Here is a 13188-nt window from a genome sequence, read left to right on the forward strand (position 1 = left end):
AAATAAGTATTTGAACCCCTACCAACCATTAAGAGTTCTGGCTCCCACAGAGTGGTTAGACACTTCTACTCAATTAGTCACCCTCATTAAGGACACCTGTCTTAACTAGTCACCTGTATAAAAGACACCTGTCCACAGAATCAATCAATCAAGCAGACTCCAAACTCTCCAACATGGGAAAGACCAAAGAGCTGTCCAAGGATGTCAGAGACAAAATTGTAGACCTGCACAAGGCTGGAATGGGCTACAAAACCATTAGCAAGAAGCTGGGAGAGAAGGTGACAACTGTTGGTGCGATTGTTCGAAAATGGAAGGAGCACAAAATGACCATCAATCGACCTCGCTCTGGGGCTCCACGCAAGATCTCACCTCGTGGGGTGTCAATGGTTCTGAGAAAGGTGAAAAAGCATCCTAGAACTACACGGGAGGAGTTAGTTAATGACCTCAAATTAGCAGGGACCACAGTCACCAAGAAAACCATTGGAAACACATTACACCGCAATGGATTAAAATCCTGCAGGGCTCGCAAGGTCCCCCTGCTCAGGAAGGCACATGTGCAGGCCCGTCTGAAGTTTGCCAATGAACACCTGAATGATTCAGAGAGTGACTGGGAGAAGGTGCTGTGGTCTGATGAGACCAAAATAGAGCTCTTTGGCATTAACTCAACTCGCTGTGTTTGGAGGAAGAAAAATGCTGCCTATGACCCCCAAAACACCGTCCCCACCGTCAAGCATGGGGGTGGAAACATTTTGCTTTGGGGGTGTTTTTCTGCTAAGGGCACAGGACAACTTATTCGCATAAACGGGAAAATGGACGGAGCCATGTATCGTGAAATCCTGAGCGACAACCTCCTTCCCTCTGCCAGGAAACTGAAAATGGGTCGTGGATGGGTGTTCCAGCACGACAATGACCCAAAACATACAGCAAAGGCAACAAAGGAGTGGCTCAAGAAGAAGCACATTAAGGTCATGGAGTGGCCTAGTCAGTCACCGGACCTTAATCCAATCGAAAACCTATGGAGGGAGCTCAAGCTCAGAGTTGCACAGAGACAGCATCGAAACCTTAGGGATTTAGAGATGATCTGCAAAGAGGAGTGGACCAACATTCCTCCTAAAATGTGCGCAAACTTGGTCATCAATTACAAGAAACGTTTGACCTCTGTGCTTGCAAACAAGGGTTTTTCCACCAAGTATTAAGTCTTTTTTTGTTAGAGGGTTCAAATACTTATTTCACTCAATGAAATGCAAATCAGTTGCTATCTTTTATTTAAAGTTATTTTTTCGATTTTCCTTTTGATGTGCTATCTGCCACTGTTACAATAAACCTACCATTGAAATGATACTGTTCTGAGACTTTTCATTTCTTTGTCATTGGACAAACTTACAAAATCAGTGAGGGGTCAAATAATTATTTCCCCCACTGTATGTTAATGGCATCAGCTCATTCACACATCTGTAATGACATCAGTAACAAGATGGTCAGTAGTTCATCCATAAAGTGTCCCTGAGGAATCTGTGTTTGGTCCATGTGTCCGTTTTTTGCCCCCGTCTGTCATCCGTATTCCACAGACACTGCTCAGCTGAAAATAAACTTCAAGGGCATCTCAATTAGCAATGATCCATGAAACACAGATGCCATCAGTGTTTTTCTGTGTTTTATTATTGACCCATGGAGTGATGGATCTGAAAATATAAGCAAAAATAGGGCATGCTTCCATTGTGTAACCCTGAGTATATATCATCAGTGTTTAAAGGCCATGTACACATTCTGGGGCAATTTTTATGATTGCATTTTACTTATTTTGGGCTAAAAATAATTTTTTAATTTGGTATTTATTAAAAATATTTGAGCAGTTCTGTCACAAAGGGTTTTTCTAGCTGTGAGAATTGTACTTTTTATTTTCATTTTGTGTCGGTCATCTAATAACCCTTATCTCTAAATTACTAAAAGGTCATAAACACTTATTTAAGCCACATTCTTATCAGCAAGATAAGAACTGAGCTATAGTGATTTTTTAGGAGGTCAGAGATCAGAGATAAGGAGCCATCAACTGAGCTGCCTGATGGAAAGAGTAAAAATACAAAGCCTTCTAGTACAGAATCTCAAGCCTGTACAGAGAAAGGGGCTCAACATTTTAAATAAAGACCAATTAATTTTTTTTTTATTTAGCTCAAAATTAGTATAAAGGTGTACATAGCCTTGGACAATCCCTTTAAATAGTGTGGTTGAACATGTGTGATATAACTGTAAATCTGTAATCAGGGCGTGTATGGAGCAACCTGACAAGTCATGAATGCTAATTGATTGTGATTGACTATAAAGGTTTTCAGTACATTGTCCCATGTGTATAACGTCATTGGTATCATTACTATTAAACACTTTACTTATAGACAAGGCCAGCGTCAGCACCCGGCATACCTGGGCAAGTTCCAGGACCCACTGCTCCTGGGGGGGGCCACTGCGCTGCTATGAGCGCTTCCATCAATACAGATGGAAGCGCTCATTGCTGGAGCGCAGGGAGCTGCGGTCATTTCATTCACTGACCGCAGCTCCAGGGGTGTAGCTATTGTGGAAGTCACTGTTTCGGGCCCTGAGGCCAGAAGGGGCCCGGGAGCAGCAGGGCCGCAGTGTCAGACTGGAGCAAGGAGCATCAACAGCATGAAGAGGCCAGCTGCTTCTGTCCCCCTTACAAGCTCCTGTGCTGCGGAGCTTCAGACATGCCCCCTCTTCACTCCGTTCAGCAGAGTAGGACATCTTGCCTGAGAAGCTTCAGGCATGCCCCCTCTACACAGGACGTGCTGCCTGAAGAGGAGAAAGACCGCAAGGCTGGAACAGCAGTGTGAAGACAGTCTGTGAGTGAGTCTGCACTGTGACTGTCTCTTCTCTGTGGGACATGAGGGGTGGGGGATGTCAGGGAACTCTTTAAGCTGCTGCTGGATGCTGTAGACCAGCAGCTTCATGCTATTTAGTTGTTTTACTGCCTTAAGCAGTTTGCCTCCTCCATGACACCTGCCCCCCCACCCCCCTCCAGTATCCTGTCCTATCTCATCCTCATGGAACCCCTTCTGTCTCCTTTCTTCCCTCATGTATCCAGAGCTCCTGTTCCAGCCTCCTAACTCCTATTGCTGCCCTGCACAGACCTTCTGCCACTTATTCTTGTATGAATCCCCCTCAGAGCCCCTTCCACCTACTTGCTGTATCCACCCCTCCTGTCCATCCAGGGCCCCGGTCACCTGTCTCAGTCCTCTGCCTCTCATTATGGTGGTGTCTAAACTGCATGCACCATAAGGACCTTCTAACGTCACAGGGTCATGTGACTGTGCCCCCCACCCTGTACTGTGCCCCCTTATACCCTGCATTGTGCCCTCTTACCATACCCTGTACTGTGCCCTCTTATACCCTTTTATACAGTCACAGTATGGTGGTGCTATCCAGTTACTGTATGGCGGTTTTATATAGTCACTATATGAAAGTATCCGGTCACTGTATGGTGATGTTATCCAATAACTGTATGGCAATAACTGTATCCCCTTCCCTGCCAACGCCATCTTTTTTAGATCTGGCATGAGTGGGGAAAAGTTGCAGATTGCAGCGCCACAATCTTTTTCAGAAATACTCCTAATATTGGCGCATTTCTGTTTAATAAATGACACCCTAATTGTATTATTATATTATTATTCCTGGGTAGGGCTAATATCTTTATAGTATATAGATTCTAGTATTTATACTGTGATGTGAACCCACTGGGGGGGGGTTTCATACAAAAATTTGCTGTGGGGCCCAGTCAGTTCCAGCTAGTGAGGGCCTCTTACAGAGTATAATGAGTCATTATACTGTAAGGGGGCCACTGGGGTCATTATACGATGTGGGAGGCACAGGGGTACATGTGAATGTAAAAAAATGCCACAAGGGGGCCCACTGAGATTTATCGCCCAAGGGCCCACATGATCCTGGAGCCGGCCCTGCTTATAGACACTTTAAAAAGAAAAAAATAACTGCATTGGACATAAACTTTATTTCTGAGTGATTCCATTTTATTAAACCATAGCTGATGACAGACATCTCAAATACGTTCTTGTATGTGACTTTTAAGATCACTATCTAACTGTATAAGATGAAGCTCTTATTAGTTGACCTATCAGAAAGTACAAGGGGAGGCGGTTGATTAAAGTGTAACTCCCATTCTAATTTTATTTTTGTAATGTGTAGGGGCAGTGATACTGACCATTTTTGTAATATACTTTAATTACTGAAATTGTACATTTCTATTAGAAAAATAGCTCTAAAGTGGCCCATTTTGAGCCTTAGCAATGATCCTCTGTCTTCCATTGATTCACTGTTATGTAAACAGAAGACAGAGGAGTGTTGCTAAGGCTCAAAATGGGCCACTTTAGAGCTATTTTTCTAAAAGAAATGTACGATTTCAGTAATTAAAGTATATTACAAAAATGGTCAGTATCAGTACCCCTACACATTACAAAAATATAAATAGAATGGGAGTTCTTCGCTCTAGAAGCAAGCACCAGAACACCTGTGTACCCTGTGTAGTGGACGTGCCAGTTACTGCTAACCTGGTCTCATTCACTTAAAGGGGTTGTCCGGGTTTAGAGCTGAACCTGGACATACAGCCATGTTCAACCAGGCAGGCCCCCTGATATGAGTATTGGAGCATTTCATGATCTGATGCTTTCCTTTGCCCTGCATTGAATTGCGCAGAGAAAAAGCTTTTTTAGGACATCCGGTGATGTACCGGGCTCTCGATGGGTAAAACTAGGCGGAGTCTTCCGCCTAGCAGTTAGCCCGGTGACATCACCTGCACTAATGGGCTTTCGTTAGCGCTAAAGCCCGCCCATCAGTGCCGATGACGTCACCTGCAACACAAAAAAATATAAACAAAAAAAGCCCTTGCCCTGCGCGATCCAGCGCAGAGCAAGGGAGAGCATGAAATGCTCAGATGCTAACATCAGGGGGCCGCCTGGGTGAAAATGGGGGTATGTCCGGGTTCAGCTTTGAACAACCCCTTTAAATGGGATAGGTAATCAATCTTAAAGTCTCAGAAACCCCTTTAAATGAAGTTACCACCTCCATAATCCATCTCAAACTAAGCATACTGTGTGTAGCGTAGAAGACATAACAATACCTTTCATAAGTAGGACTTTCTGAGAAAAATATCAAAAGAACCTCAGGGGGTGCCATAATAGCTAGAATAATCCTGAACCTACAACTTTTCTGTTTTGTGTGAGAAATGTAACCCACTTAAGTAGATAAGGGATAATAATGTACATGAAAAGTTAAAGGGGATCTCAAAATATTCTACATTCTTCAAACCAGTAAAATGAATCTGAATACTTTCATAATTGCCTGTAATAAAACACTGTGTACAGCCAATGAGGTGTTCAATAAGATGTATCTGTATAGTGCCACCTGCTGTTTGTTTTTTTCCTTATTTCTCTTTCCAGTAACATGACTGGTTGCTCTTGGAAATGTTCGACAACCGTGTTGTCAGACACATTCCTAACAAATTGGATGCACTCCTATAATGTTACTGCTAGTTGGTGTGAAAGCTACTCTTCCCAAAATGCAAATAGTCAGAGCAAGTTCTGTGTAGGCATTAAGGAATGCTGGGAGATTTCAGTGCTGAAGTTGACAGAATTGCGAACACAGGTCTGGACTATAATTTGGAGTGTAGCTGAAAAGCAGTACAAGCTACATAATTCAGTGTATTTACAGTTACTCAGTTTTATATGGGGATACATTCTGAATATAAATTGTAAGATGATGTATGAGGATAATATGTTATATTTCAATATTATTTCATTCATGTAGGTACAGTATATGAACTCCATGCCCACCATAAAAATGTAAGAGTAGCCGCATAGGTGGTAAAGAGCAGCATATAGGCTCTAAACATAAGACTGTCTAATTTATAGCACAGATCGAGCCAATGGCTGTGCCAGGTTTCTTCTGACTCCATCTTCTGTACATATGAACGGATGGAGGTCACCTCCTGTAGGATCTGCTCCATCAATGGATCCTCTGATATAGCTGGGTTCTGGAACACTTCATCGAAACCACAGAGGCTCTCTAGAATGTAAAAAAATGTGTTGTCCTATTAGGGCATATAGATTATAAGGCATTGGGTCCTGTTCTGAAAAAATGGTGGCCCATTGATTTGAATGGGGGCTGTTTAAAGGGGTTTTCCAGAAGAACAGTACTTATGGCCTATCCTCAGGTTATACCATCAATATCTGAGTGGTGGGGTTCTGATTTCCAGCACCACAGCCAATCAGCTGCTAGAAGAGGCCATACTGCTTCAGTGGGCGTTGTGGTCTTCTCTCAGCATACCAAACATGGTGCTACACATTGAATAGTTCTTTGTAGTATATATTGGAGGCGTGGCGATCTCCATGCAGTCATGCACACCTGACCAGTTGGTCTGCCCTGGAGGCTGGTTTTAAAGTCAGTATAAAACTGAGTCTACTTCTACAGGGCCTACCGGTAGCCATTTGGCTCCAGGAGAAGTATATAGTGGGCTCAGCATGCATGTTGGTACTTGCATCCCTGGATCCGATGAAAGCTGTAACAGCACCGGACGGGGTTAAAAGCACAGTGTGCCTAGCGTTCATGCTGTACCTGCGCTCCCTGGACTTTGTGTGGCTGTCATGGCCCATAAACAGGTAGGAACTAGTGTTAGGGACCACTCATAGAGGCGACCTTGATGTGGTGAGTGGCTTATTACGCTTTGGCCAAAATGTACACCAATGCCTCATTCAACATTCAGCATGGAGGCAGGGCGGAGTGCTGGGTGCAGAGTGCTATTGCATTTGTGTTCTTTTCTTTGTACACATTGAATAGTGACTGTGCTTGGTATTGCAGTCTGTTCACATGAATGGTCCTGTTCATGTGACTGATGAACGTGATATCACTAGCATAGGAAGAGGTAGCAGGGCTCATTGGAGCCCTGTGGCCTCCTCAAACTGCCGAAAGTCAGTCCCCCACTGATGAGATATTGATGACCTATCCTGAAGATAGGTCATTAATATTTTACTCCCAAAAAAACCCTTTAACTGAAATGTATTTCTGTAGGCACCCACATACTCCTTAAAGAGGACCTTTCACCGATCCTGACATGCCTGTTTTAATAGCTTCATGCATTCCCCATGTAATAACAATTCCGGAGCATCTATTCTTATGGCTCTATGTTGTGCCATTCCTTTATTATTTCTACTAGAAGTTATGAATGAATTGCTAGCAGTCTGCAGTAAGGGTACAGAGGGCAGGTAACCAGTTGGGGGGGGTGTACCTGCACAGTCTGACTCTATCCAATCAGTGCTGCCATTGTTAGACTGTGCAGGTACACCCCCCAACTGGTTACCGCCCCTCTGTACCCTTACTGCAGACTGCTAGCAATTCATTCATAACTTCTAGTAGAAATAATAAAGGAATGGCACAACATAGAGCCATAAGAATAGATGCTCCAGAATTATTATTACATGGGGAATGCATGAAGCTATTAAAACAGGCCTGTCAGGAGCGGTGAAAGGTCCTCTTTAATGATATCAGTCGATTAGAAGGCTATCAATGGCTGGACAAACAGTGTTCCACTGAAATCCAAGGGAGGCATTGAGGAAGGAATGGCATGGTGGACAACCCCCATAACCTACTCCTGGCAGGATGACTTGCTGATTGGAAGTGATTAAAAACTGTAAACAGTGATTATTAGTCAGAATGTAATTTACAGTGGGACCTCTTTAAGAGACCAGTTCATTGAGAAGACCACCCCCTTATCTAGACCAGCTTTTATATGACCTATTCATCTTCCTTGAGAGAATCATTCTCCTAAGGCCTCATGCACACGACCGTTGTGTGCACCCGTGGCCGTTGTGCCGTTTTCCGTTTTTTTTCGCGGACCCATTGACTTTCAATGGGTCCGTGGAAAAATCGGAAAATGCACCGTTTTGCAGCCGCATCCGTGATCCGTGTTTCCTGGCCGTGAAAAAAATATGACCTGTCCTATTTTTTTCACGGCCAACGGTTCACGGACCCATTCAAGTCAATGGGTCCGTGAAAGAACACGGATGCACACAAGATTGGCATCCGTGTCCGTGATCCGTGGCCGTAGTTTAGTTTTTATACAGACGGATCCGAAGATCCGTCTGCATAAAAGCTTTTTCAAAGCTGAGTTTTCACTTCGTGAAAACTCAGAACCGACAGTATATTCTAACACAGAAGCGTTCCCATGGTGATGGGGACGCTTCTAGTTAGAATACACTACAAACTGTGTACAAGACTGCCCCCTGCTGCCTGGCAGCACCCGATCTCTTACAGGGGGCCGTGATCAGCACAATTAACCCCTTCAGGTGCGGCACCTGAAAGGGTTAATTGTACTATCATATCCCCCTGTAAGAGATCAGGGCTGCCAGGCAGCAGGGGGCAGCCCCCCCCCCCCCCCCTCCCCAGTTTGAATATCATTGGTGGCCAGTGCGGCCCCCCCCCCCCCTCCCTCTATTGTAATAATTCGTTGGTGGCACAGTGTGCGCCCCCCCCCCTTCCTCCCTCTATTGTAATAAATCGTTGGTGGCACAGTGTGCGCCCCCCATTGCCCCCCCCCCCCCCTCTATAGCATTAACAACGTTGGTGGCCAGTGTGCAGCCTCCCATCTCCCCCCCCCCCCCCCCCCCCCTCCCCCCCATCATCATTGGTGGCAGCGGAGTTCCGATCGGAGTCCCAGTTTATTCGCTGGGGCTCCGATCGGTAACCATGGCAACCAGGACGCTACTACAGTCCTCGTTGCCATGGTTACTTAGCAATAGTACAATAGTAGAAGATTAATACTTACCTGCTGCTGCGATGTTCGTGTCCGGCCGGGAGCTCCACCTACTGGTAAGTGACAGTGACAGGTCTGTGCAGCGCATTGCTAAATGAACCGTCACTTACCAGTAGGAGGAGCTCCCGGCCGGACACGAACATCACAGCTCCCAGGTAAGTATGAATCTTGTACTATTGCTAGTAACCCGCTGCCACCAATGATCGGGGGGGGGGGGGGGGGGGCGCAAGATGGGAGGCCGCACACTGGCCACCAATGTTGAAAATGCTATAGAGGGAGGGGGGCCAATGATTGCCACCAACGATTTATTACAATAGAGGGAGGAAGGGGGGGGGGGGCGCACACTGTGCCACCAACGAATTATTACAATAGAGGGAGGAAGGGGGGGGAGGCGGGGGGGGGCACACTGTGCCACCAACGAATTATTACAATAGAGGGAGGAAGGGGGGGGCGCACACTGTGCCACCAACGAATTATTACAATAGAGGGAGGAAGGGGGGGGAGGCGGGGGGGGGGCACACTGTGCCACCAACGAATTATTACAATAGAGGGAGGAAGGGGGGGGGCGCACACTGTGCCACCAACGATTTATTACAATGGAGGAAGGGGGGGGGGCGCACTGGCCACCAATGATATTCAAACTGGGGAGGGGGGGGGGGGGGTCTGCCCCCTGCTGCCTGGCAGCCCTGATCTCTTACAGGGGGATATGATAGTACAATTAACCCCTTCAGGTGCGGCACCTGAGGGGTTAATTGTGCTGATCACGGCCCCCTGTAAGAGATCGGATGCTGCTAGGCAGCAGGGGGCAGTCATGTACACAGTTTGTAGTATATTCTAACTAGAAGCGTCCCCATCACCATGGGAACGCCTCTGTGTTAGAATATACTGTCGGAAATGAGGTTTCACGATCTAACTCATATCCGACAGTATATTCTAACATAGAGGCGTTCCCATGGTGATGGGGACGCTTCAAGTTAAAATATACCATCGGATTGGAGAAAACTCCGATCTGATGGTATAAAAGGGACTCCGGACTTTACATTGAGTCAATGGGGACGGATCCGTTTGAAATGGCACCATATTGTGTCAACGTCAAACGGATCCGTCCCCATTGACTTGCATTGTAATTCAGGACGGATCCGTTTGGCTCCGCACGGCCAGGCGGACACCAAAATGACTTTTTTTTCATGTCCGTGGATCCGCCAAAAATCAAGGAAGACCCACGGACGAAAAAACGGTCACGGATCACGGACCTACGGACCCTGTTTTTGCGGACCGTGAAAAAAAACGTTCGTGTGCATGAGGCCTAAAAGACAATTTTTCAGTGCAATTTTGTTTGTCAACTAAGACTACTTTCACTAAAGCGTTTTTGCTGGATCCGTCATGGATCAGCAAAAACGCTTCTGTTCTCATAATACAACCGTCTGCATCCGTTATGAACGGATCCGGTTGTGTTATCTTTAACATAGCCAAGACGGATCCGTCATGCACTCCATTGAAAGTCAATGGGGGACGGATCCATTTTCTTTTGTCAGAGAAAACGGATCCGTCCCCATTGACTTACATTGTGTGTCAGGACGGATCCGTCTTGCTCTACACCACATCGCGGACAGAAAAACCCTGCTTGCAGTGTTATTCTGTCCGCGATGGGGACGCAACCAAACGGAATGGAATGCATTCTGGTGCACTCTGTTTAGTTCAGTTCCGTTTTTTCCCCATTCACAATGAATGGGGATAAAACTGATGCGTTTTCCCCGGCTATTGAGATCCTATGACAGATCTCAATAGCGGAAAGGGAAAGTGCAAGTGTGAAAGTAGCCTAAAAGAGGTTTCATTACGTTTTCTTTTACTACTGAGGATGTGTTGAACTTTTTTTTAAATCTCTGGAGCCTCAAGCTCACCAAAGTGATCTATGACATCAGAAGATCAATTTTGTGTTTCCTCAAAACTTAATAGGGCCTCATACTGTATATACCTGCCGTATAATTGGTTGAACCCATGGAGTTGTCTTCTGTGTTTTCATCATGACTGCGTCTTCTCTTGGACAGCATTGAACACTGAGATATTAGAAGATCTCCAGATGCATCTTTGTCAATGTGAAGAAATTTTATGACCACAATAGATTTGCCAAGGCTCAAAACCATGAGGGCCATGCATACAACAAAGAACACACCTATAGAAAAAATATAATTTTTTTTTACACATATCTCCAGTTACTAGTTCTCTAAAAAACATGTGAAGGATTTTTCCCAATAACTGCCCAAGGTGCTAAATGGTTCAAGACCTCTTAGCCTGAGAGGCTGTATCTATGCATTACATTGACAGACCATTAATTTCAATAAAAACAGTGTAATACATAAATTACAACTGAAGGCTAGTCGTCCCAGCAGAGGCAAAACCTGTGATTAACTTTTCATCCGAGAGGTCAACTCAAGTAGATAACTCCTTTAAAGAGGACATCAGCTATCCTGAAACATTTGTTTTATTAAAATGTTTTAGTTTCAATGAAATGCTCTCAGAGAAACTTTTTGATCTTGTAGGAACATTTATAGAGAGATACAACTCGAGACAAATTATTAAGTCTTTCCTTGCAAAAGAAAAATCTCATACTAGTATGTCCTGGCAGGGAAGCACCATAGTAGCCAAGGACATATGTGATACGTCTTTTCTACTAAAGGTTCTAGTTCAGGTTGAATCTGATTTTAAAACAAGCTTCGAGAGCATCATAGATTTGCAGCTCTCACTTCAGCCTGTGTGAAGGAGCAGAGGAAGGGACAGCGAGGGTTGTGCTCTCTGATTGTCTCATATGGGGGATGTCTTCTGTTTTTCCCTTGAAAAGATGTGATAAAATGAACTATTGTACATCTAAGGACTTTTGTTAGCCTAGTTAGACCATTTATTGACCCCATGATGTTTAAAGCTGTCACGACTGCGGTCATAGGCATAGGTAATATATATGAATCCACATATTAACTTACATTTTTAGGAGATTTGTATCTAATCTTATACCTGGGTCAAACTTTTAGCCACTATTAATTTATGACCAATAAGCATTTTGATGCAAAGTTGCATGAGGGTGCTTATGTATATAATGTACTGGAATTGTAGTGGAATTTTAACAATGTGTCGTATGTCTCTTTCAATATAGGGGTTTAGCATCATTTTTTTTAAAGGTTGGGTGTTATTTACAAGTCAAAATTATAAAAACTGTCCTGGCTACCAGAGGTGCAAAATTACCAAAAACCCCTGGCAGTGAATGGATTAAACACTGGACCAATCACTGGAAATTAGAGACATTTACCACGTAATTAGTCATGGTTTGATATACTCACCAATTAATGGTACACTTAAGGCTGTAGCTGGTAGCTCATCTGCCATGTTAACCCTGAAGACCGTGTATCCAACAAGAATGCTGGTTTTAAACATGATCCGAGTCCCGCTGTCAGGGGGCAGGTAGAAGCTCATGAGGTCCACAATCATAAGTAGAATGCTCGGAAGAAGAATGCCTACAATATACAGCAGGGGGCGGCGGCGGATAACAAGCTGGAAAACAAAAGTAATTAAATGGTAATAAATAACATAAGGTTATACAAAGCATATCGGCAGCCAAGATTGTGCCGCTTGAAAGTGGGGTCTCTGCTTTGGGCAAAGGTTTCTTTATGTTAGCAAGAAAAAGGGCAGAAGGGTAGACAAATTTCAATGCTATCCAAGGATAGGTAAAGACGCACCAGCAGGATGTGATGCTGTGAACATACTGACACGTGGGGCTTTATTCAGGGATCTGCATTTCTTTAAAAGCTATGTACACCTGTGGTACTCATTTTGAGCAAAAAAAATCTTTTTTTCAAATTAGTCTTTATTAAAAATGAAGAGCCATTTTCCCTGCACAGCTTTGAGTTTATCTACTAGCAGGATCAGTATTTTCTCTTTGCTCCATCAGGCAGGGAGCTGACAGGCTCCTTATCTCTGCTCTCTGACACTGTAAACACTCATTACAGCTCACTTATCTTACTGATAATAACGTGGCTTAAATAAGTGTCTATAATCTTATAGTAATTTAGAAATAAGGGTTATTAGATCACACAGCTAGAAAAAGTTAATCTTTGGTCACAGATTGGCTCAATATTTTTAATAAAGACCAATTGAAAAAAAAATTTTTAGCCCAAAATGAGTACAATGCAATCATAAAAAAAATTGTTCCCGAAGGTATACATAGCCTTTAACTACTTACTTGTAATTCAAATTGTAATACATATCCTTCATTTTCTGATGACACATTCACTTTAAGTCAGCAAGTACTGGTGGTTCATATTAAAGGGACCCTTCCATCAGAAAGGGGCATTTAAAAATAAATAAAAAAT

General features: G+C 44.1%; 1 protein-coding gene across 1 annotated transcript in view; it reads right to left on the reverse strand.

The window, feature by feature from the left end:
* Positions 1 to 5818: 5818 nt before the first annotated feature.
* HTR3B (5-hydroxytryptamine receptor 3B) overlaps positions 5819 to 13188 on the reverse strand; it is a 39103-nt gene continuing 31733 nt past the window's right edge. Inside the window, exons 7-9 of the mRNA XM_040418461.1 lie at positions 12160 to 12370; positions 10803 to 11000; positions 5819 to 6084 (exon numbers count right to left, since the gene is read on the reverse strand). Coding sequence (XP_040274395.1) covers positions 5819 to 6084; positions 10803 to 11000; positions 12160 to 12370 — 675 coding nt within the window. The remainder of the gene's footprint in view (positions 6085 to 10802; positions 11001 to 12159; positions 12371 to 13188) is intronic.

Source organism: Bufo bufo, chromosome 1 (genome assembly GCF_905171765.1).
Source record: "Bufo bufo chromosome 1, aBufBuf1.1, whole genome shotgun sequence".
NCBI lineage: Eukaryota > Metazoa > Chordata > Amphibia > Anura > Bufonidae > Bufo > Bufo bufo.